Source organism: Neophocaena asiaeorientalis, unplaced genomic scaffold (genome assembly GCF_003031525.2).
Source record: "Neophocaena asiaeorientalis asiaeorientalis breed wild unplaced genomic scaffold, Neophocaena_asiaeorientalis_V1.1 scaffold649, whole genome shotgun sequence".
Lineage (NCBI taxonomy): Eukaryota > Metazoa > Chordata > Mammalia > Artiodactyla > Phocoenidae > Neophocaena > Neophocaena asiaeorientalis.
The window spans coordinates 723,559-749,299 of record NW_020173202.1 but is presented as its reverse complement, the minus strand read 5'-3'; the positions used below and the strand labels follow the sequence as shown (position 1 = coordinate 749,299).

The 25,741-nt window shown below is 53.3% G+C and overlaps 1 protein-coding gene across 8 annotated transcripts in view; it reads left to right on the top strand.

Annotated features, from left to right (window-relative positions):
• Window positions 1–25,741, top strand: part of RPS6KA2 (ribosomal protein S6 kinase A2) — a 334,274-nt gene that overhangs the window by 283,798 nt on the left and 24,735 nt on the right. For all 8 annotated transcript variants that reach the window (XM_024744930.1, XM_024744933.1, XM_024744935.1 and 5 more), the window contains 3 exons: window positions 10,485–10,549; window positions 18,299–18,401; window positions 24,665–24,795. In XM_024744930.1, the coding sequence (XP_024600698.1) occupies window positions 10,485–10,549; window positions 18,299–18,401; window positions 24,665–24,795 (299 nt within the window). The remainder of the gene's footprint in view (window positions 1–10,484; window positions 10,550–18,298; window positions 18,402–24,664; window positions 24,796–25,741) is intronic.

The window sequence follows — 25,741 nt, the reverse complement described above, 5'->3', positions numbered from 1 at the left end:
CAAACCCTCACAACACTACAAAGTAGATAAAAGGAGAAATGTTAGATTCACTTACGAAAAGAGGTGTATCCCTAAGAATTGCTTTTAGCTGCAAAGTAAAGAACTCTTAAATAATTTAAAATTATTTAACCCAGCTAATTTAATGTTTCAAACTGTAGTTTATTCTTCTCATATTACAAGCCATGTTGCAGTAGAGGGTTGTAAGCATTGGCTGGGCAGCTGAACTATTGCTCTCAAAAGCCCGATAGGTCTGTCTTCTTCGTTTACCAGCCTTAGTGTATTGCCTTTTCATCCTCACACATGGTGCCTTACGATCACAAAATAGCTGCTGCAGCTCCAGGCATCACATTCATGGTGAAGGGAGCACGAGGTGGCCCCTGACCAGAGCCTCCCAGCTCTGTGGGCACAGGGTCCCACGTGTACCCCCCACGCCCCCGGGATCCCGGGGCCCCCCTCACCTCATCATGCATCCTAGGAAACCGGCCCCATCATAGCTCATCTTCTGGTCCCTGTGGTTGACGGACTGTGCAGGTCTGGAGCACCACGTCCCGCTGGTGTTTCAGAAATGCCTGCTTTTTAGGCAACTGGGGGAATACTGGGGCTCCGTACTGATGGTCTCAGGCTGACCATCCACCTTTGGGAGGTAACTAATTAAAAACAGTCCCCCCCAGTTTGACTGACTCTCTGATGGGAGTGATGGAGAATGGCTCGGTGTTTCGTGTAAAATAGGATATGGGGGGTCTCTCGCCCTCCGCCCTCCTTGTCTCTCCAAGTCTCAACCCTCACCCTCCCTCGAACTATCTTTAGCTCACAACTTGATTCTTTTTTACTTTAATTTGAGCTGAGGATATAATTCTTCTCCCTTTGCCTGTAGCGAACTCCCTGAAATTTCACTGTAATTGGATTTAATGAATTGTGTGAAAATCTCAACTTGTTTTCATTTTATATGGAATTTTCTTTCTGCGGAAAAATTGGACAAAAGGTATCAAGATTTAGAAAAACACAAGGGAGATAATACATAAAATCACAGTCTTGAGGAATAAGATGGTGTATTTATCAGACCCAAGCATGAGGTGAGGGTTTCAGTTTTTACCTAAAGACCTCCCTATTTCGTAAAGCAGCTATAGCCAGGGCAATTTTTTTCTCGCTTTTCATAATTGCTATACTTTTTAACCAGCGAGTGCCTGTGCAGTTCTTTGTGATATCGTATCCCCCTCCTGTCTTTTCCAACTGTGGTAAAACACACGTAGCAAAAAGTGTATCGTCTTAACCAGTTTTTAAGGGCACAGTTCAGGAGTCAAGTACATTTGCAGTGTTGGGCAACGTCAACACCATGCATCCACAGAGCCCTTTTCATCTTGCAGAACCGAAGCTCTGTCCCCATGAAACAAGAAACCCCCATTCGCACTCCCCCAGCCCCTGACCCCCACCCTTCTGCTTTCCGTCTCTGTGTTTTGACTCCCCTTGGGGCCTCATGTCGGTGGAAGCATACAGAATTTGGTTCTTGGTGTCTGGCTTATTTCCCTTAGCATAAAGTCCACAGATTTATCCGTATTGTAGCAGATGTCAGAATTCCCCTCGTTTTTAAGTTGAATATATTCCGTGGAACGGGTATACCACACTGTGCTCGTCCGTCCTCCACCCGTGGACATTTGGGTTGACCCACCTTTTGGCTGTTGTAAATAACGCTGCTACGAACGTGGGTGCGCAAATAGCTCTTCAAGACCCTGAGTTCCAGAAGTGGGAATTCCTGGATCCTGTGGTAATTCTCTTCTTAATTTATTGAGGAGCAACCTGACCATCTTCCACAGTGGCTGTGCCCTCTTCCTAACTGTAGAAGTGTTCTGGACCATTTTAGCCTCTCGGTCCGGCATGGCGGCCCATGTCTGGAACCATCCATTGTGGTGAGGTGTGAGGACAGAGGAACCCTCGGCAGGGGGTGCTTTTGCCCCGATCTTTCCATACATCAGTTGAAAATGTCTGTCGAAGTAAAGCACGTACTCTTCATCCAAGTAATTCCACTTCTGGGATGTTTCCTAGGACGTGGTCGCACAAGTACCCAGAGACGTACGGGATGTTGTTAGTGCAGGAAGGAGGGGAAGAAAGGAGCCCGCGTTCCCACCACCGACGGATGGTTCAGGGAAGCGGGGTCCATCTACCCGGGAGGTGAGGCAGGTCTGCACCACTAGCTCGGAGATGCGTCTCAGCCAGAAATGAAGAGTTAAGGAAAAATAGCAAATGTCCAGAATGATCCTATTTTTAGAAGAGAGGGAGAGAAGTGAGCAAAGAAAATTTCTGGAAACACACGAGTAGCTGTTAGCAGCGAGTGTGGAGGGCCGGGTGGGGAGGTGAGCTTTTCCTTTCACCCCAGACACGTCAATAGTTTGATTCTTTCATCAATAACACACACTCGTTTTATGATGAAAAGCCTAGTTTTGTAAAATTTGGTTTTGAGAGAAACACGGGATATTCAGAGACTCCTGTGTGGTGCAGGAACCCATCCTTGGCCTCGGAGCTGCCCAGACGGGCAGATGGCAAGAGTGTGGACTCGTCGGGGGCTTGGGGCCTGGCCTGCCTTCCTGTCGGCAGATACTAAGGGCCCTTTAATTAGGAAGGAGAGGGACGATGTATATGTGACCCAGAAACACACACACCTTCACCGGTTCCCTGATACTTTCCGGGCTCTGGCGCTGGGGAAACAGTGGAGCAAAACTGTGGCCCTCGTTCTCATGGGGCCTCTAGGATGGTAAAAGATGGGGCACACAAACACGCCTCGGCTGCCATGAGAAAGAGCGGGGGAAGACCTCAAGGGACAGGAGCCGGGGGGCCTGCTGGAACGTGGAGGGAGCACAGACGTAAGCCGGGGAGGGAGCTAGCGAGGAGCCCTGAGTGGCAGCACCAAGCAGAGGGGTGGGGATCCCCCCCCCCCCCACGAGCAGTTACTTGCTGGGCGACCTTGAGCAGATGGCTGCCCCTCTCTGTGCCTGCTTTCCCGCCCTGTGCACCGAGGGTGATAGCAGAACCTCTTCAGAGGGTTGTTAGGAAGACGTAAAGAGCTGGACCAGTGCCTGACACGTAGGAAACACTCTAGGGTGTTTGACAAATAAATGCATAAAAAAGCAGAGATAGGACTTCCCTGGTGGCGCAGTGGTTGAGAGTCCGCCTGCCGATGCAGGGGACGCGGGTTCGTGCCCCGGTCCGGGAAGATCCCACATGCCGCGGAGCGGCTGGGCCCGTGAGCCATGGCCGCTGAGCCTGCGCGTCCGGAGCCTGTGCTCCGCAATGGGAGAGGCCGCAGCAGTGAGAGGCCCGCGTACCGCAAAAAAGAAAAAAGATACTAGCCCAGTGGAGCCCACAGAAGCATGGAAAATGGCCCATCCACGGCCATAGATTGCCCTTCAGATAATTTCTAAAGTGAATTATCATAAAGCCTTCCAGGAGTTATGGACCATCCTGCAGCAGTATTTCATATCCAAGATGTCCAGACTCACATAAAAAGAAATTATAGTCGGAATTATTACTCACCCAACTGGACCCGGGTCAGCTACTAAATTTAATTGCCTGAAAATCTTTAGCCTTAAGGTGGAAACTATGTCGAGTAGATTAATCGTGGTCTGCACAGGGAGCTAGACTAGGAGGCTGGGACTCTTCCCCCTCTGATTGCCTTGAGCCTTGTTCTTGACTCCCCCCCCAAAAAGTCCGCTGGCCATTTGGGGAGTTCGTCAATATCAGAAGGCCTCACCCAAACCCCGGTTCCTCACGTAGATCTGTGGTTTAACCACATTACCTTCGAATCAGCCCAGATCTCTGTCTCTTGACACTTGAACTGTTGAAGAGACCTGTCTGTCCAAATTTCCCCTCTTGATCAGGACAGCGGTCATATTGGATCTGGGGCCACCCTGCCCCAGTGTGACCTCATCCTCTCTAATCACATCTGCGACGACCTCGTTTCCAAGTAAGGTCACATGCTGAGGTTCTGGGCTTAGGACTTCACCGTCTGGATTTGGAGGATCCCCGTTCAGCGCCTCCGAGAGGGGGTCCGTCTGGATTTGGAGGATCCCAGTTCAGCGCCTCCGAGAGGGTGTCCACAGCATCTGCAGTGGAAGAAATGGCAGAGGTTCTTCCACTTGATGTCACACGCTCGGCAGGTGACGAGACCGAGGTCCTCGCCCCAGATCACCTGCCCAGGGCGGCATTGCTGCCGAGGCTAGAGCTGGCGTTTCCCCCCCGTTGTCCCCTTAAGATGCATTGCCCTCACCAAAAGAGTCCAAGTCTAAGTCTCCAGCCCACCGCTGACTGCAGTGTGCACTGCTCAGTGAGGTGCCCCATGCACCTGTGGCAGGTGCTGGTGACACACAGGTAGAGGATGCTGCCGCGTGGGAAACCCAGCCGTGTGGGCAAAGAGGCCAGAAATCTCGGGTAGAGATCCCCCTGCCTTTCCCCTGCAGACCTGAGACACCTGAGGAGCCAGCCAGAGGGAGCACCCTCCTCCGGGCAGGACGCCAGGGCTGAGGGGCGGGGGCAGGGCCAGGGTGGTGCTGGAGGGACAGACAGATAGAGAAGGCAGACAGGCCCCCACCCAGGCCGGGCCTGGCAGGGCTGAGCGGTCAGTGGAGGGGAGGGATGGAACGGGTGGTTTTCCGTGCCGTGAGTGGAGAGATTTTACTCTTGTCAAAAATGGAGTCAAATTTGAGTTTATTTCCACCACGGTGGCGTGTGGACCCGGCAGCTGGAAAACTGGATTGTTTGGGTTTCACCTTTGATGGAAGCAGGAGCAAAATGCCCGCCCAGCAGGGCTGCCTGGGACCTTGGGCGGCATCTGCAGGCTTGTGCGTGTGCTGGGGAGGGGGCAGTCGGGGGCGTGAGTTCTAGGCCCGAGAACGTCACAGGCGCAGTTGCAGAAGCGGAGAAGACTAGCACGTGAGAGCACGCGTGCCCTCCAGGCGGCCTGGGTCGGGGGCTGAGAGGGCAGGGCAGGCGGAGCGGCCTGGGCCAGGCCGGGGCTGCGACGTCCCCCGGTCGGGACCCTCGTAAGGACGCAGCAGGCGGAGCGCGGCAGTCTTGTTTCTCAGAGGATCGATCGTTCTAGTCGTGAATTAGAGAAAGACCCTCTTGGGGCGTCTCTAGCTCACCCCTGTGAGCATCTGTAACTTAAGTCCTGGACATGCTGGACTCCTGGGGGAACACGGGGCAGAGGTTAGAAAGGCGTTAGACGTGCCCATGAGCATAAAACAGCGCAGCCGGTAAACTGCCGCTGGTGACCGGAGAACACGTGTGGGCAGGGCCCGTCCACTCGCCCAGGACTTCTGTTTTTCGTGTTTCCATTTTCTGTTCCAGACTCGATCTCCAGAGGGTGTGCTCTCCTGATCTGACTTCAAACACAGTCCGCTCTGGGCTCCAACCATCTCATTCCAGTCCCACGGGCATTGCTGTGACCTCTTGTAAAGGGCCAGCCTTTGACGGCTTGGTCAAGGCTGAGCGAACGCCCCAGCCCCTGGCTTGGAGGTGGTGGTCTCAAGCCAGCCCTGAGGGTGCTGCCAGGGCCCCGCCTCAGCCAGAAGGTCACAGAAGACACAAGCTACGGCAAGCAAAGATTTTAAACAGTAAATGAAATTTCAAGCTGACCGGCAATACTTTAAGACTAAAAATGTGTAGATGATCTATAAGTGATTGAGAAGTGAAAAAGCAGACCTGGTGTTCAGATACTGGGTGGTTATGGACTGGCCTTTAGGAGTGTGCGGGTCCGGTAGACCAGACCCGCACAAAGTATGCAAGGAAAAGAGCCAGACGTGAGTTTATTCTGAACATGCCCAAAAGAATTAGAGAGGGACTCTGTGTGACTCTCAAACGACAAAAACAAATATTTCAACAGAGTCACAAAGGGTCCAGGGATTAAACATTTCCCAAAGCTATCTGTGGACAGGAAGATTCAAGGAAAACATTTTTGGCCAATCCCCAAACCTTTTGGGGATGATTTACTGTGGAAGTGGAAGCCCGTTGATGATTAAGCCCAGGAGGAAAGGAACGGGGTCGGCTCGTTAAAAATGTGAGGTGGAAGGGCTGCAGGTACCCAGGGCCATAGAACAGGTCCCAGCCTCAGGCACAGCACTGCGTTTTATAGCCATGTGCCGGTGGAAGACAGTTCCAGTGGGATGCAAAGCTACCCCTCAACCAACGCGGAGAAATTGAGACGGGGGTCCAGATACAGAGGTTCGGGAAGACAGCCCAAAAGCGATTGGAACAAAAGTAATTAAATGTTCATACACCAGAGAATAAGCATGAATTCTTGAATCTGCTGCCCCAGTGAACTCTTTCTGCGTATTTGCCAGGCATTGGGGATCTTAATCGAGACTTGCCAAACTGCATAGAGAGAATGCTGTTCTTCCGTTCTCCATGTTTCTGTCCATAAGTACCTGTTCTTGTCAATTCTTCGTGAGCCCTCCTCTTCGGGACAGAGTGAGCCTTGAGTGCATTTGGTGATGACCCCACAGCAAGTCAGCCGAGACTCAGAGACAGACACAGACACAATCTCTGGACTGTCCCAGCTGGGACCTCTGCTCGCTGCCGTTTGTCAAATGTATTAAACAAAAAGGAATTGTCCAGCACAAAGTAGACTCTTTTAACATGTTTCAGGAGAGGATAAATAGAACTAGAATCCAAAATAATGACCCCATGTGCCCTAGGAAGGTTGACAAAGGCTTTAGAGAACTCTGTGCAGAAATTCTTTCTCTTTTACGTTTTCCCCTCTTTGGAACACCTGGAATTTTTGAGTAATAACCAAAGTGTTAATTCGCTCTCGAGTGTTTGTTGAGGCCTCGAAGCACGAACGTGGTGCAAAATCTCACTGCAGTGGAAGAACGAGGACGCAGATTAAAATGTTCTGAGTAGGCGCCCGAGACAGCCCAGCTGGTACCAGCAAACAACTGTAGCCACACCAACACCTGCATTTCCTCTGTTTTACTTCATTTTGATTCTTGCAGAGCATTCTTGCAAATGACGAATGAGCATGAAATGCAGTGGGTACAAAATGCAAAGTCGATGTTTCAAAGTCACACAGTCAGTGAGTCACTGTACAGGTGCCTCTCCCCGGGCTCAACGTGTGAGCACCAGTCTCCCACCTTCGACTAACCCACAGAGCTTCTGGCAACGCAACCCGCCTTCACCAAAAAGAGCGGGAGGAGGTACAAGTCAGAGGCGGCTTTTCGTTTCTCTTTAATCGTCGTGGCCAGAGGACTTTTTCAGTCCCGAGCTCTGGTCTCCATCAAAGGAGGGCTGCACGCAGGTGGGCACGAAGCCAGACTGTTCATTCTCGACATCTTGTTCCAGCAGCTGCCTGGGCACCTGTGGAGGGCCTCTAGCTGGGGATGCCCAGGCTGAGACCAGACCTCTGGACTCAGGTCAGGGGTTTACACAGCAAGGGATGGACACGGACATCCGGAGGGTCTTCAGCGTGAGGTCCTCAATAAAACTCTTTCTCTCTACTCATAGCAACACTCCTGACACCAGACGTGTGGGGTTTTCCACACCAACTGATTCTCCACTTCTCTGCAGACACAGACTGTGTGTCCTACGATTCAGCTCAGTTCTGGCACTGACCACCCAGAGTTATCTCGGACCCCAGGGTCAGGGTCACTCCCACCAGACACCCCATCTCCGATGCCAGTCCCAAGTGCCAGGTTGTCCATGTGCTTCCGGCCCACCAGCTGTAAACCCAGGGTTCCCAAGACCCCCTCCTCAGCTGTGATAATTCACGAGAACAGATCACAGAACTCAGGAAAGCGCTTTAGTGAGTTACTGTTACCAATGTATTACAAAGGATGTTCTACAAGATCAGATGAACCGCCAGATGAAGAGGTGCATAGGGCGAGGTCCAGAAGGGTCCCCAGCCCAGCCGCTTCTGTCCCTTTGGGGTTTGGGGGGAGCCACCCTCCTGGTTGTTCACCAGCCCAGAAACTCCCCTAACCGTGGTGTTCAGGTTTTGTTGGAGGTTCCATTATGTAGGTGTGATTGATTCAATCACTGGCCGTTGGCGACTGGACTCCGTCTCAGCCCTTCTCTGCTCCCTGCAGTTGGGGCATGTGGGCGAGTTCGTCAGAGGTGGATGAAAGTTCCAAGCCTCGTCACAAGGTTGGCTCCATCTGTAGGGTCTTTCCACAAGTCACCTCATTAAGACAAATTAAGGGGTGGTTGAGAGGGGCTTATTTTGAATGACAAGAGATGCCTCTTTCACGCCTGGAGCCATTCCAGGAGCCAGTGACCAAAGCCAGACATCAAAACAGGAGATGCGGGCTTCCCTGGTGGTGCAGTGGTTGAGAGTCCGCCTGCCGTTGCAGGGGACATGGGTTCATGCCCCGGTCCGGGAAGATCCCACATGCCGCGGATCAAAAAAAAAAAAAAAAAAAAAAAAAAAAAAAAAAACAGGAGATGCTTCCAACATTCTTACCACTCAGGAAATTACGAGCATCTTAGGAGCTCTGGCCAGGAGCCCGAGACAAAGACCAAAATATGTATTTCTTATTATATCCTAATGTCTCAGGAGAAAGGCCAAATTGGATACACACGTCGGGGTGGGGTTCAGGGGCGGGGAGCGGAATCTGTCTTCCATTTCTGCTCCTAAACTCCGGTTTGGTCCTGGACACGTTACCCAGCCTCCTTCAGGCTGGTTCCTTATCTAGAGAGTAGGGATGGTGTCCAAGGCACTGGGTGTTCGTGGCATTTAGCGGGAGAACATCTGTGATGTGTCTGCCCCGCGGCACTTCCCCGTGTCCCTAGAGGGGGAAATTCCGGGTCTGAAAGCTTCCTCCCCTTGTTCGTCCATTTGCGTACCAAAGTGACCATCACCAGGTCACCGGAGTCCAGCGTGGTGACAAGGCCAGGGGCTCCTCTTTCCCAGGGTGCTGCCCTGGCCAGGCTTCCCCAGGGAGTGGGAGCTAGCTGGGCCCTCGTCCACCTAGAGGCGACCCTGATGTCACGGGCAGCTTCGCGCCTCCTTTTCTGCCCATGTCGCGGCTTTGACCAGGAAACAGGGCCGGAGATGACAACAGGAAGCCATGAGCCCACAGCGGGCTGTGTCTCCCGGGACCCCCGGCATCCGGGGGGAGAGTCCTCCCGCTTCTCAGGCTGGATGGCGAGGCCGGGCGAGGGGCTCCACGGTGACCACGGCGGCTCGGGGGGCCTCGCGCTGTCCTCCATACCTTCCTGCTTCCAGCCTCCCAGCCGCCTGCCTCCCTCCCGGGGATGAGGGGGGCGGCTCAGCCTAGTGGGGCAGACGCGGGCCGAGCCTCTGAACGGGGCGGGGCTGGGCCCCAGCGCTCGGGGTGCAGAACCGGGAAGCCTGTGTGGGCCTCACGCACGACCTGGTCGATTGAGACGCAGGACCTGTTTCCCCAGACAAAGCGGGAGCAGGAGTCGCCCGGCCCGAGGCTGCCTGCTACCCCTTCCCGCATCTGCGCTGCTTCCCGGCCCCTCCCTGACTCACCTTCCCATCCTGGAGAGAACGCAGACCTCATGGGGCCTTAGGGCTTGGCTGTTTGAATTTTGTTTTGGGTTTTTTTTTTTAATTAATAGACTTATTTTTAGAGCCATTTTAAGTTTGCAGAAAAAATGGAAGAGAAGGTACAGCGAGTCCCACATGCTCCGTCACCCGCTGCACGCAGCGTCCCCTGGCGTCAGCGCTTGCTGATTTGACGCGCTTGTTAGAAGTGGTGAAGCAGTATCGGCACGTCGTTACCACCCAAAAGCCGCGATTCACATCAGGGTTCACTCTGGGAGGGGCAGCTACGGGCTTCAGCAAGTGCGTGACGACACGTGTCTACCATTAGGTGTCCGAAGTCCTCTGCACGCCCTCACCCATCCCTCCTCCCTTGGGGCTCAGGATTTCACATAAGCAACAAGGCAGGGAGAGATCAGGCAGAAGGAGCCGGCGAAGCAGCACTGTTTGTACACAGTGTCCAGGTGACAAGAAACCTCTGTCTCGCGCAGGCCCGGGTGGACACAGGCCACCTCCGTCTCTCTCCAGGTTCCCGTCCTGCTAGAAAAGGCCTCTCCGGGCCCTGGCTTCCTTCCCCTTCCCTGTAAGCCCCAGAGCAGCCTTATAAGGCTCTCTGTGCCGTAGCCTCCACCCTGCCCTCACCGGCGTTTTCTCATCCTTTCTCATCCTCTGGAAGGCCCGGCCTGATGCTGGCTCTAGTGGAGACTGGGATGGGATGGGCCTCCACTTCCTTGCCCGGATGCCCGGGCATCCCCACACCTGCGGCAGGAGGTTCTAGCCTGCCCGCCCCCCTCTCTGCCACCTCACCTGGTCACAGCTCTGCAGGGCTGAGTGGTGGCCTCTGTGGGCTGTGAGGGGGCAGCTGGCAGGAGAGGTCGCAGCTGGGGGCTCCTTCCCCCTGGAGGGCGTCAGGACCCCAGCCCCCTCCCTGCTGCGTCAGAACTGCAGTCACGGGTTTGCTCTGATGCTCATCTCTGCTCTGTGGTCACGGCAGGTGCTGGCCTGGACGGCGTGGAGGAGATCAAGCGCCACCCTTTCTTTGTCACCATCGACTGGAACGTAAGTTGCAGGCCAGGGTCCCGACTGCACAGAAAGCACAGGGAGGTGGGGCAGGGGAGTCGGCAGCTGCTGGGTACAAACCCGAGGTCAGTGTAGACCCGTCACCTGGGGGCGTGCGCTCCCTCGGGGGATTCTGAACGCGCAGGCATTTCCCCGGCGCAGACCAGGGACCGCCACCCCTTCCCGGCGGCTCCAGGCCTGGAGCCCCTTCCACACTTTCCCTGTCAGAGACCGGCCGGCCTCAGTGGCCCTGCAGCCGGGCCACCTCCCTGAGGGCAGAGCAGAGGCCACCCTGGGCCCAGCAGAAGGCTGAAGGGGCCCCTCGGCCGCTCCCGGGCTGCACAGAGCTTTCAGTTTGGGGCCTCTGGGCGCCCAGATTCGGTACTGCTTCCTGCCTCTAAACAGGATCACGCCCGCACTCAGCAGTCCTGTAGATGTTGCTGCAGAAAAACATTATCCAGACCAGAAAAGACAAAGCCATTCGGGACGCTTGTTAAAGACATAAAGAAGACTTCACTCAGGGGGCTGTCGAGATGGCGTGGGGACCACTGCAGGGGGGTAGGGGGTCCAGCCGTCAGGAGAGAGATGGGGCTCAACTCCGAATGCAACAGGGAAGGAGGGGGCGTGTCAGGGGCCAGAAAGGGACCAAGAGGAGGCACCAGGGTAAGGGGCCTCCGGCTAAACCCGCCGACCAGGATTCTTGCTGAGCCGGGTCAGGTGTCCAGACAAATCCATCAGTCAGGCCTGCTGGGGAGAGCTCGGGGGCCTGGGCAGGTCGGGTCAGAGTCAGGGGACGTCACCGGCTCTGCACTGCCGGATGGATGTGGACTGCGCCCCCCCTGCCCCGCCAGGGAGGACCCCCAGGTCCAGCGCTCCCAGCCGCCCAACTGGACGCCGCGTGGAGCTGGACGCCGGCTCAGAAGTTCCCGACTCTCACCTCCCCGGCGCCCGGCTGCTGGCTCTGCGGGGGAGGGTCAGGGCGGGCGGCTCCCGGGGCGCCAGCCGACCACCGGGCCAGGCTCCCCGTCTGGAGGCGGCAGGCCTCCTCTGGGAGCAGGTCCTTGGTCCTTTCCCACTGGGTACGCACGGCTCTTAGCTTTGGGGTTTTCTTTTCCTGAGCTAGGATTTGACCAGAATGTTTACGAAGTGAAAGTCTCTATGCTGCAGGGGGCAGTGCCCGTGTCTGCCCGTCCCCTCCCCGCAGAGTGTGGGGTGTCCGCGAGCCTCGGGAAGGGGTGGCACCTCGTCTCCGGTGGGTGGGCAGGCCCCGCCCCAGGTCTCACCTCTGGGGACATTTTCGCACAAGTGGCACGTAAAACCCGCTGCTCGCCGAGCTTCCCAGCCTCACCCCTACAGCCTCTCCTCCGCTCTCCACCTCAGCCCAGGAAGCACTCCGACTGGCAGTAGGGGCAGTTTGCTAACCTACTTTTAGATGCCGGTGATAGAATATGTGCACACACTTAGACTCGGTTTCAGAGGTAAGAGTAGAGAGAAACCTGGTGACTCTCTGGTGACGTGAGGCGCCTGGGAAATAGGGACAGCATCGCTGGGGCAGGGGCTGCAGTGGGAAGGGACCAGCACAGAAGGGGAAGGAGGGGGTCCCAGCGGCCACACCGCTCAACACTAGAGCCTGGCTGCAAGGGGGGCCGTGGGCAGGTGCTGGGGAGATGCTCACCCCAGGACGGCACCAAAGAAGGGGCTTGTCACGGGGGGATCCAAGTCAGCTTCGTGAGGTGCGTGGGATTTTCACAGCGCAGTGGCCCTAGAACACTGCAGGCCGGGTTCCCGTGCGTTCCAGAAAGCCCAGGTCTGCGTGAGCTCTGAGCACGAGCTGAGGCGCCCGGCCATTTAGAGCAGCCCTGGTGCACGGCTGGGCCTGGCTCTGTGGTCGGCGCAAAGCCCCTGGCTTCCTGTACCAAGAAGGCGGCACTTCTGCGTCACGTCAGAGCGATCGGGCTGGAGTTAGGTTGGGAAGTTTCTTCCGTTGCTTTTAGCGTTTCGTTTCATTTCGTGTTGGTTTGGTTTGGTTTTTGAGAGAGGCCCTTCTGATGCACTCGGACAGCCTTACCTACTGTCATTTCCATGTTTCCCCGAGGATGGCCAGGCAGGGCCAGAGGCGTGGAAAGACCTCATTGCATCCCTCGCTCTGGATGAAGCAGCCAGAGATAGGGAGCACTCTGAGACCACTTTTGTGGGCATTGGTGTATTTAATGAATACTTGGGGCTCGCGCGTGTCAAGGTGAGCAGGTGTCTGGGACATAACGATGCAAAGACACAGGTGTCCTCAAGCTGCTTCAAGTCCGGGGGTGCAGGCGTGCTGTCAGCCAGCCGCGGAAGAGGCGTGCGGTGGGGCTGTCCCGTCTGGGAGCGGGTGACGCCACAGAGATTTGAGGAGGATTGACAAGGGGGGAGCGGGGGAGGGGGCAGCAAAAATCTCCTGGGACCGCAGCCTTGCTCCAGCCGCTCGGGCCCTTCCTGGGGCGATGAGCTGTCCTCCCCTCCAGCCCCGGCACAAGCTGGTCAGCCCCGTAGGGGCCGCTGGGTCCTGGCCAGCGACCAGCCCCGGCTTTAGAAGGACGTGCACGGGATAGATTTGTCCAGATGTGCTCGCTCTGCTCTCGGCAGCTTAGATAACTGGAAACCACAGGGGAGGGAGATGCATTTGCAAAAGCCGTTAGTACCAACGGGCCTTCCCACTGCCAGGCAGATGCTCAGCGTGACCGTGACAAGGCATCTCCTTGACTATTCGACTCTACCCCAGAGCCGGCCTCAGGATCCAGCTTGGGACATACAAGGATATGACTTCACCTCTGCTTCCTTCTGTGACCCAGAACTGCCAGCAGAAGTTTCTGGGTTTTTTAAGTAAATACCTGTCGTCCAGCGCTTCTCCCTGGGGTGTTCGGGTTTCCTGCTGGGGCAGAGTGAGTCCAGGGACACTGCACGTCGGGGGGCACTGCCCCGTTTGTCCTGCTCTGCCATCACCTTGTCCTCAGAGCCTAGCAATTAGCACCTGCCCAGGAGGCATCCTCCCTGAAAGCTCGCTCCCTGCGATAGGAGAAATGAACAATTACAAGTTAGTTATAGACTGAAAGCCTCTGCAGCCGGTGATGGGAGGGTCGGGCACAGAAGCTGCGTTGACTTTTCCCCTGTGGCTGGAGCGGTGCCGAGAACACAAAAATGAGCACAGACCCCCAAATAAGCTTCGTCAAAGTTAATCACCTCGGGCCCCATGAGCCGGGCTCCCCGCACAGCGGGAATAACGCTTCCACAGCCAAGGCCCGCCCTGTAACTGACGACTCATTCTTCCAGTCACTTTTATTAATGCTGGGAGTGTGTTTGTGCTGTTCGTTTTACTTTCTGAAACCCTTCCAAGCACATCACCGGTTGGCGGGTGTGAAATGGGAGGGATTCCCCGGGGGGAACTGAACCCAAGGCAGTGAGAGGAGTGCGCACCATCCCTAGGCGACCTGGTATCGTGTGCAGAGCCCCCAGATCGCCGGCCGTGTGGGCTGGCAGGAGGAGAGTGGGGCTCCGGGCCGCAGAGCGGGGGACCCCTCCGGTTTGGGTCCCAGGAGCTACCCGCTGCTGCTTGGCATCTCACCGTGCGTGGGCCCCTTCCACGGCCCACTGGAAGATTGCTGTCAATCTACTTCCATGTTAAGTACACCAGGAGAACTCACCCTTCCAAGGAGCCGACAGGTGTCTGTTCAAAGACTTAATCGCCCTTTGGCTCAGGGGTTTTGTAAATCCGGATACTGGGGTTGGAGCAGCTCACGGTGGGGTCACCAGTGGAAGCAGAGCTCTGCACCTCGTGGACCAGACGCCCCAGATCCGCCCACGGCATGCTGCAGTCATTGAAATTCTTCGTGTTCCTCCTCCTGTCCTGCCGTCACTCTGCATCTGGATCTGCGTCATTTCTGCGTTGCTATTTCAGGAATCATCTCTAACGGTGCCCTTTGCCTGATTGGAGCATGTTGATTTTGAAATGCCCGGAGCCAAAAGTGCTGGCAGAAAACAGACGTTAGGTCTGTGACCCCGAACTAGAATCAGTCTTCTCTTCATTATCTCTTCAGTTGCTATTTTTATTTTGCTCCCTCTCTCCTTCCCTAGTCACCTGAAGGCCTTTTAGGTATAAGTAGAATTCCGATGCACCTGCAAAGAGCATCCCAGCCTGTACATGTGCGACGTGAAATCCGTTCCAGCGTTGCTACAACTTGCAACTTGAGATCCTCATCCTGAGATCCTGGGACAAATGCCATGACTTAAAGTGATGCCTGGTGAACTTGGTCATGAGATCCCACTTTCTTTCCATCAGTGTGGGGTACATTGTTCCAGAGGCTCAGAAAGGGGAATCTCGGTCAGAACTCCGCTGCATCTCGTCAAGCTCAAAGTCCACAAAATGGATCTGCCTGTTCGTTCTCCATTTCACCCCCTGCACAGCAGCGGACATTACAGAATGAGAAGCAAGGTCACCTTTTCCCTAAATCCTCAAACCCACTCCTAGGTTTGGACACCTGGAAAGAAAGAAAAAACACGTATAAGAATAACACATATTAGCACTTTCCAAAATGTTTATCCAGTAACAGGAAGACATTGACAGGCCTCTAAGACTGCAGCAAACACAAGGGTGTATCCAAAGGGCAGGGTGACCAAACACCCCGGGTGGCCTACACAGCTCTTTGCTGCCCACTTGAAACCAGGATGAAACCACAGCAACCGCCGGAGACAGAGAGGGTGGAGGTCTGGGGGCCGGTGGGCAGATTACGCTCACAGGCTCTGTCTCTGCAGGGACCAGTGTCGGGGTGAAGAGGGGTCTTCGAGAGGACTTCCTGCTGCCCTCCTGCAAGCCTTGGGAAGCTTTCTTCCACGCTGTCCCTCGGGTCAGTCAGGCTCTCCGTAGCTGATGCATAGGCTTACAGAGGCGGTTTGGAAAATGCAAGGGAACACAGACATGTGCTTGCACACGTTGCCATGTGAAGCCAGAGGCTGTACACGCTGCACACCGGGTTCTGGGACTGGGTGGGCGTCTGGAGTTGGGATTCTGCACGGGGCAGGGTGGGGCAAGCGTGAGCCGAGCACCGTCCTGGGCGGGGAACCCCGGGTACCACGTCCTCTCTTGCTTCCCGAGTCATCACTAGATACCTCAGTTAAAAGGGTGCAATGCTCTCCACCCGAACCAAGTCCACAGCAGCTCACGGCCAGGGGACAGTCTGATCCCGACGAACTCTTCTCCTTATGGCTGAGGACTTGGAAGTCAGGGGCTGCGTCTCCTCCCAAGGGGTCAGCCTCCCAGCCAGGACCAGTGAGCTGCAGTCAATGGAGGCAAGTAGAAGGATCGGCCTGGGAGTTGGGGTGGGGAGAGGAACTGAAATGTATGAGCTTCAGCCTTCAGATGCAAAATGTCTCTCATTTGTATGAAATGACAAGCAGTTCTGTGTGTGTGTGTGTGTGTGTATTGAGATACAGTTGACATATAACATTATGTTAGGTTCACGGTTTGCAAGGCAGAAATAGAGATACAGATGTAGAGAACAAACATGGACATCAAGGGGGGAAAGCGGGCGGTGGGATGAACTGGGAGATTGGGATTGACATGTATACACTAATAGGTATAAAATAGATAACTAATAAGAACTGCTGTATAAATAAATTAATTAAATTTTAGAAAAAGAGACAGCGTGGGCTGTAAAAAACAAAAAACAACCCCCCCTAAAAAAACTTGGTCATTTGTAAGCTAAACAACAAATAAACTGTTTGAAAAAGAAAAATTAAAAGTAAAAAAATAAATTAAAAAACCATCACGTTAGGTTCAAGTGTACAACATAATGATTTGATCTTTGCATTGTGAAGTGATCACCCCAATAAGTCTACTTAAAATCTATCACCGCACACTTATAAGAGGTTTTTTTCCTGTGAACTTGCAGCACGGTCTTACGAACTGTAGCCACCAGGCTGTCCCGTGCATCCCCAGGACTTATTTATTTTATAACCGAAAATTTGCACCTTTCGATCCTCTTCCTTTCATTGGGTCCATTTCAGCCGCTCCAACCCCCCTCCCCAAACTCTCCCAAGCCCCACCCCACCTCTGGCAGCCACACGTGTGTTTTTATAATGGAAATCTCTCCTGTAAACAAATCCCCCCTCGACGTAGAAGCAGGAGTCCTGCTGCGGTGGAGATTCCCCTGTCTCTCCCCCTTCTCTGGGAAGTTACAGGAGGACTCGTGAAGGCAGAGGGATGAGGATGTGATTTTTACTGGATCAGGACAGATATTTATTTAATAACCCAGCTCAAATATCGCTGGTGGGAGGGGAGAGCTGAGCCCTGCAGGCCAGGCTGGGCAGCATTTGAATCGGGGTGCTGAGCTCACCCCTGCTTATTAGACTTCCCCTGAGAAGTGCATGCATCAGGGAGGTGCATTCCCTCCCTACTGGTGTGTCCGCGTGGAAGGCATCCTCCTATCTGGAAAGGGTTTATAGAGTAACTCAATTCGTAATGACATCTCTTCACCCAGGGCAGGAAATGACCGAATAATGCTGCACTGAATTAACTCGTTTTTTTCTCCTCCGGTGGCTCCCAAGTGCACTGCGCCCCCACCCAGCTCCACATGTGTGCCTGCAGCCGCGGCTGCTCTGAGCCCTGGGAGGGAGCCCAGCGGCCACCGGTCAGTGCAGCTGTTTGACGGCGCCTTCTGGAAGGGTGTGCTCCGGGCGGGGTCTCCCCTGGGATGGGAAGAGTCTGGAGACCCAGGCCCTCGTCCCGTCTGCTCCTTCGTCGCCCTTGACCCTGGAGGGAGTCTTACCTAATCTTAGCCTATTTCCTCGTCTGGAAACTCGGGTGACAAAATCTGCTTTACTGTGTTATTGAAAGATTGAGAGCGGATCTCCACAAGTCACTGGCTCCATTTCCAGACTCCCCCGACCGGGGGCGGGGCGGGGCGCGTCCTGAGTCCAGACCTGGTGAAACAGGAGCTCCGAAAAGTGCCTGAGCCTGGTGTTTCCAGCCGGGAAACAGTCCTGGATCAGGACCCCTTCCAGCAGAAGGGTCCTTGCTGGGCCTGCGAGGCTTGGAACAGTGCACGTGAGGGTGTGGCCTCTGCATCCCACCAAAGGCAGCGCCACGTGTGGCCAGTTCTCTGGCTGGTGCTCGGCAGGCCCTTAGAGTGCACAAAAATGTGTAACTAAACCCAAGAGCCCGACGCAGCCCCTCGACTTGAGCAGAGGGGTCTGGACGCCCAAATTTGGTGGCAGCCGGAGTAGGTGCCCCAGGGAGGTGCACAGGCATTGGGGCGTGGGTGAGGAAGGACCTGGATGGGGTCTGTGTCCCCGCAGAGCAGGGTCCCGGGTGCTGGCTCCGAGATCGCCGGTGCGGGAAGCACGTGCCAAGGAGCAGGGCTCTTCCTGCTGTTACCTGGGGGTGGGGCAGGGCATAGCTGTCCTGTCAGATTTTACTTGAAGAAGAAGATTCTACTGCCCAAAAGAGGTTGAAAACCATTGCCCTAAAATCAAGAATACTTAGATGTCCCCAGCCCCTTTTCCCTCGAGCTATGGCTTTTATGTCTCTGTATAAACTATGTAACTATATTCTATGTTGTATACAACAGACATCATATTTTATGTGTGTTACTGAACGTGTCAGAGCTCTGGGAGGGGCTGCCGTGTGCTAGCACCTGATTGGCAGGTGGCACAGATGGGTTTCCCGCCCGTATTCTCCCTGCTGGCCCTCAGCGCCCTGTCTTGCTGTCCATGCAGAAGCTGTACAGGAAGGAGATCAAGCCGCCCTTCAAGCCGGCGGTGGGCAGGCCAGAGGACACCTTCCACTTCGACCCCGAGTTCACGGCGAGGACGCCCACAGGTGTGTGCAGGCAGGGAGAGGGGGGCGGGCCTGTGTGTCTTTCCCATGGCGGGTCCTCCAGCCTGGCCAGGTAGGGACAGGCATTCAGGAGCCAGAGAGCGCCATGTTCAAGGGCCCTTCCATGGGATATAGTCCTCAGTCCTCTTGTTCCTCTGCTCGTAGTAAAGGCTTAACGTGATAGAGCTACTTATCAGTTAGCCCCCAGGTAACACCCAGCTGGGAAATTTCCCAGGTGTTCTGTATCCCCCCGCCCCCCTCATGCTGCCTCTTGGCCTAAGTTGTCAATCCAGTGACCACCTGTCAGAGGGACACACCCGGGCAAGCTCAAGAAAAGAACCTCAAGGCAATGAGAATCTCTTGTTTAATTAGGGAGGTTTTCTGGGAAGAGGGAGCCTGTCTCTTAAGTCTGTTAATGTGTGGACTATTGTTCTTATTCATACAAAGAACAAACACCTGTTTGAAAAGTTGCATCAGCTGCTGTACCTCGGCACGGCAGATGGACTTGTGTATTTAGCCTCTATGACACGTCTTAAATTACTCCTAAGGTCTACCAAATTCAATCAGAGCTGGTCAGCTCCCTTTAAAATTTGTCATTTTGTGATATGAATAAATTAGTATTAACCTTTTTTAGATATAGTAATTGTCCTAGTCTACCCAGGCGGCCATAACAAAATACCACAGGCTGGACGGCTTCAACTAGAGAAATTTATCTTGGTTTCCCGTGAGAGCTCTCTTCTGGGCTTGCAGACGGCCTCCTTCTCTTTGTGTCTTCACATGGCCTTACTTTGTGCTCAAGGAGAAGGAGAGAGAAGTCCCTGGTGTCCCTTCTTCTTATAAAGACATCAGTCTTGCTGAATCAGAGTCCCACCCTCATCACCTCATTTAACCTTAACTACCCTCCGCAAGACTCCTTTTCCAAATATTGCCACATTGGGCTTCAACACGTGAATTTTGTGGGGCACGGTTCAGTTCATCCCAGTGAAGGTATGGTGATTTTGTCTAAAAAACAAATTAACATGCCCCTTCTGGAGATATGGGTGGGAAAAGTTCAGCCAGTTGGTAGCTCTTGGGGCTGTGTGATGTGCCCATGGGGGGTTCCCATGCTTTTCTCACTGTTATTGCATCTGAAATTTTCTGTGATTAAAAAAGGATCATGAGAAACAAATAGATGGTCAGATAGAAAATATCAAGTAGATAAAGTTGCAACAGAGAATCCACTGGGCTCCCTCTGGTTTAAGCTGTTGGTGAGAGCCTGTGTCCCACACGCCGGGGGCGGGCACATTAGGGGTGTGAGCTCTGTGCAAACACAGAGGGTTGGGGGCATCCATGGGGCCGCTGGTGGTCCCAGGGCATCTCCTGACCCACGCAGCAGGGGCTCCAGGACCAAGAAAGAAGCAAATTCTGGGGGCTATCAATGAAGGAGTCAGGACGCAGACGCCCACTCATTTCTTTCGGGTCCTCGTGCAGCCCCCAGATAAAACTAAGACTGTCCTCAGGGACAGAGCTAGGGTGATGCCTGCTGTCACAGTCTGGGGTAATCGCTGCTGCGAGATGTACCGTGGCTGCCGAGAAGGTGGAGGACATCTAGGTCTGTCCTCTTTAGTAGAGACGGTCCAATGTTTCTCCAGTTCTCAACGGCCTCAGAAAGTTCTTGGGTGTTGGGGTCAGTCCTTCATGTTGACGAAATTGACCACTTCACAGAATCAGATTACTTTTTAGCTTCAGAGTTTGGAAAGACGGGGAAGGATTGGGGATTCCATCCCGGGTGTGCCCGCAGCTCACCTGAGCAGGTCGCTTTCTTTCTCCTCCTGTGGTTTACCTGAACGTAAAGGAACACAGAAACGATTAACCCTGACAAAGGACACTGCCTGTGACCACCACCCACACGACCTCCAGGTCCGTAATGAAATGTGCACTGTTTCACCGAGGGTTTCCGTCATTCGGACTCTGTGCTTAAAATACTGAAATAAAGACCACGTTTGTGCTGCCTAGCAAGAAAATGCTCATACAGCCAACTCGAAATTATTCGCCTTTACATGCTTTTTGTGTTATCCGTGAAGAATTTAAACTCCGACCTAGTCGGCCTGTGTGATTAGCAGGCTTTTTTTTTTAGCACCTCATGAACCTTTTGTGCACAGAGAATTCAAATTTATTTTATTATTAGCCGAAGGAAAACGTAATTAGACACCATGCATTTTAATGACGTCCAGAAATGGCTTTTTTACTCCTTACTATTTGGATTTCTCCAATCAATTGTACTTAAAGTCAACTTATTGCAGGACACAGTTTGCCTTTGAGGAGGTAGTCACTGAAGTGCCGAGACACAGAAAAATCATTCTCTCTATATATTTATAAGAGAGTAGAATTTTCTAAGCACATGAGCTGAGCGCACGGCTCTTAAAGGGCAGCAGAGGTGACGTGATTCTGAAACAGCGGGTAATCCACATCCTGCGTTAGGCTCGGATGCTGCACTGTTGGAATTTTTTGTAGTGGCCTTGAAGTCTTTCTTTTTTAACTTAAACCGATGCTGAAGCTGGTGGATATTCCCTGAAGACACACCAGCTGCCCATCAGAGCCTGCCGACCGATGGGAGATGCCACTCTAAGATTTAAAGACCCAGAAACGTATTGCACAAGTCGGAAATCACTCCTAGGATCAACGAAGGTTGACTGTACTCACCTTTAAATTTCCTTTCATCCAGCTCACATCTTTGCTCTTCTCTTAGTACCGAGCTAAGAATCGGCGTTCCCTAGCCACTTATAAAGCGTGTTAAATGCCGTTGATACCACCTACCACGTGGTCACCATCTAGCTACACGGACCCAGTGTTGGCTGTGACAGCCTCTCGTGAAGTACGTGTGAACCTCAGCTGATCTCTTGGTCTGAACAGCCCGAGCTGAGCACACAGAGAGGCAGCCCAAGCACAGAAGGCATGGCCCTGGGCCTCACGCCTCCTTGGTGGTTGAAAGTCCTTGCTTATTTGATCTACAGACTTCCCATTCACTAGGGAAGGTGTATCAGTTCAAGTTCACCGGACGGTGCCTCTCCACCACGCGCACACTCCCAGGTGCTGTAACTGAGCCTCCACGCACTCGGCCCTCAACCTTTGCACAGCTCACACTAGTTCCTGGGTCGGGCTCCAGTTCTTCCATCTAAAACCCGCGCCTCGGGGCTTGACGGTGGCTGAATCGACGCTACAGCCCAGTGCTTGGTGCAGACCTAGGGCAGGACACGGTAGCCTGGGGGATTTTTAATTGCAGGCAGATCTCAAAGCCAGGGTTCTCTGCAGGGCAAAGCAAGGCAAAGCGCAAAGCCAGCCCGGGAGCAAAGCCCAGCATCTTCAGAGCACACTTGCTGCCTCTGCTGTCTTGCGGTGCATCATTTCCAAATTCTACAAATGACTCAGCCGAGCCTTGTGCTTTTTAATTAAGCTTCTCTAGCCCCGCAGCTTATTTCCAAACACAGTCAGCTCTGATCTCATTAACTCCGGGGTGACTCTGGAGCTCTTTGCGAGGTAACAGGTACGGGGCTGAGACCCGAGTCCTCTCCCTCGTGGTCCAGGATGCTGAAGGTGCGGTGGGCCAGGCACGTGAAGCCCCCTGTCACCTGGCAAGGTCTTCCTGGAAGAGCCGTGTGGGCCACCGGGTCGGCCGCTTATCTGCAGGGAGAGATCCCACATCACGCAGCTCGTGGTGTAGCTCCCGGGTGTGGAAGGAGCGCCCCAGTCGCCTTTCCCTCAAAATAAAATGCTCAGGAATGAAACCCACATTCTCTGCAACAGCTCACCCCTCCAAGCCCCCAGCCACCTGCTGCACCATGGAAGCTTTAGTGTATAGTTTCCACATCAAAGTGAAGTATCGAGACCAAGTTAAAAAGGTAGAAAGTAGAAAAGCAAACACCCGCTTCTATGGCCTTTCCAGTCCCACTCGCCAGAGTTTTCCACATAATATGGATTTAAATCTTACATACGTACATTGTAAGAAAAATTTAAATCCACATTATATACTTTGTGTATTATTATAGATTTATATATATATAAAATGCCTAAGTGATAGAATTTATGTTATCATACTGTTATATATTGCTTATGAGTTTATTGTAATGTGTTTTAGTACATACATAGCTGATTTCACTTTGTTCTACAGCAGAAACTAACACACCATTGTAAAGCAATTATACTCCAATGAAGATGTTTAAAAAAGTTTTAAAAAATTAAAAAAATTTTTCCTACAGTGTGTACGTTCTACAGCTTCTTTTCTCTTTTTTGACTCGACAGACTCTTGTGTCAACTCACACAGCCGTGTCTCATCCCGGCTATCGTAGTCTTAACTAGCGTTACCTGCACCCATGCACGTTGTCGGTCTTGTGCATGGTTTCCTCAGTGGTGAATATTTAGGTTGTCTCCAGTTTTTGTTTGTTTGTTTGTTTTGCTATTACAAATATTGCTAAGACAAACATTTTCTTTTTTTCTCTTTCTTTAGCGTTTTTAAAGATCACATTTTGTTTGTTTTTAAATTTTATTGACATATAGTTGATTTACAATGTTGTGTTAATTTCTGCTGTACAGCAAAGTTACTCAGCTATACATATATTCTTTTTCATGTTCTTCTCCATCATGGTTTATCACAGGATATTGAATATAGTTCCTTGTGCTCTACAGTAGGACCTTGTTGTTTATCCATTCTACGTATTATAGTTTGCATCTGCCGACCCCAAACTCCCAGTAATTCTGTTCCCCACTCCGCCTTCCCCTTGGCAACCGTAAGTCTGTTCTCTATGTCTGTGAGTCTGTTTCTGTTGTGTAGATAGGTTCATTTGTGTCGTATTTTAGATTCCGCATATAGGTGATATCATATGGTATCTGTCTTTCTCTTTCTGACTTACTTCGCTTAGTATGATAATCTCTAGGTCCACCGTGTAGCTGCAAATGGCACTATTTTATTCTTTTTAAAGGCTGAGTAATATGCCATTGTATCAGTATATATCTACACCAAGACAAACATTTTCTACATTTATTTCTAAGCACTTTTGAAAGTAATTCTGTCAGATAAATTCATAAAAGTCTAGTTGCTCTTCAAAAGACAGGTGTATTTTATACTTTGGTAGATAACTCCTCTTCTACCTTGCAAAGATTATGCCAGCTTAGGCTCCCACCTACCACCGCACTGTCCAGCCCCAGCCAAACCTACATGCAACTGGTTACTTTACATTTTGCTGATTTGTTAGGCAAGGTGTTACCCCGGTTAAATGTGTACGTGCCCCCATTAGAGGGACTGAGCACCTTCTCAGGTAGGAGAGCAGTCGGTATCTGAGTCCTGCCCCCATTTTTCTTCTGGGCATGTTCCTTTTTTCTCATTGATCTCTGGGAGCTCTTTGCATAGTAGAGAGTTTGGTCCCTTGTCTGTTGTATACGATGCACATATTTTCTCTCCACCAATCTTTTATCCTTTTGTTTTCCTTAATGATAAACTTGAACTGAGACCCATCTCAACAGCAGTCAAGCCTTCAAACAAATCGACAGAGCTTAGAGGGGTCACGATTGAAGGGCTTCCTGAGGGCCCCCGGGAGCAGAGCACCCTGCGTGCTGCCCTCGAGCCCCTCAGGCCTGGGGCAGGGGGACAGAAGAGTCACCGATGCCCGGGCCTGCGTCCCTGTGCCCGGTGCCTGCTGACCTGAGAAACTCAGAGGGTGGCCTCCTCTGGCCCGGGAGTGACAGCTCACCCCGAGGTTGCTGGTGGCTCTGGGCTCGGTCCGGAGTGCGCAGGGCAGAGGGTTTCCACTGAGAATGAATATCTAGTAGGTGAGGATCAATGATTCCCTCAAGTTTTTGTTCTGGGTATTCTTGCCGGGTATCAAACCACTGGCACCACCCAGAATAAAGTGTGGTTTCATATGGTTCAGCCTGTCTGATCTCCGTTTTACCCCATTCTCCAACACACACACTCACCACATACACACAACTCACACCTGACACACACCAAACACACGTGCGCACACACCTGACACACACACACATCTGACACACACACACCTCACACCTGACAAACACACGTGTGCATGCACCCGACACACACACACACCGAACACATGCGTGCGCAACCTGACACATACACACCTCACACCTGACACACTTGACATGCACACACACATGCACATGTGCGCACACACCTGGCACACACACACCACACACACACGCACACATCACACACCCACAGGGTTACCTCACCGCGTCGTGGCTGTTGACTCTCTGGTTGTTCCCTGCAGACTCACCTGGCGTCCCCCCCAGTGCCAACGCTCATCACCTGTTTAGAGGATTCAGTTTTGTGGCCTCCAGCTTGGCGCAGGAGCCCTCGCAGCAAGATCTGCACAAAGCCGCGGTTCACCCCATCGTGCAGGTAATCAGCCCCCCGTGGTGCAGGGCGTCCCGTAGAGCCCGACTCCGCTCGCCCCCAGCAGGTTGGGGCAAGGAGGTGGCCGCACTGAGGCGACCCGTGGACCGAGAGCTGTCTCAGCCGAGTTGGGGTGCACTTCCTTCACGAACTCCTCCCCCCGCCTCCCCGGGGTCATCGAGATGGTGATCTGAGCCGTGCTTCACGTTCGTCCTCAAGACAGAAAGAGTCCTGAGAAGGATGTCATCGTGGTGTGGCTGTGCCTGGAGCCCCAGCAGGGCTCACGCTTGGGGGTCTCTGCTGTGCAGAGTCGAGCCAGCACCGCGAGAGAGTGGCTGGGTTTGTGGGCACCAATCCCCATCGCGAAATGTAGTCTTCGGGGCTCAGTGAAGGTGCTGTTTTTATAAGGAGTTTCCCACCGTATTAATACAAGCAGAGGTAGAGAATCTTAGAAGGGATCATGACCACATTTCCTTGAAGAGCTGAGGCAGGGCACAGCAGATGGCGTTGGACTTCCATGCTTCTCTCCCCAAGGGCCTCCGGGGAGACACGGCGTGTCTAGAGTGGACACTTGCTGTGGCAGTGTCCACTGTAACGGGTGACGCTCTCTGCGCCCTTAGTCAGTAGGGTGAGGGTGGCGAGGGGGCGTCAGGGGGTCAGATTCCCAATCAGACGTCGGCATCCGGACACCGCTCTGGACACCAGCGTCAGAGCTGCACCCGGTCTCAGGGCCGTCTGACCTCTCACCTCTCTCGGACCTTTGTGGGGAAGCAGGCAGGTCAGCTGACACAGGGTGCTGGGTGTCTGAGAACAGGGTCCTGACCCGACAGATGGGGAAGCTGGGTTGAGATCTGGAACCACGGCCAGCTAGCTCCGTGACTGTGGTCCGAGGACGCCACCACCTCCTGGCCTCCGTGTCCCCACGTGCAAGGGCTGAAGCCTCCTTTGCACC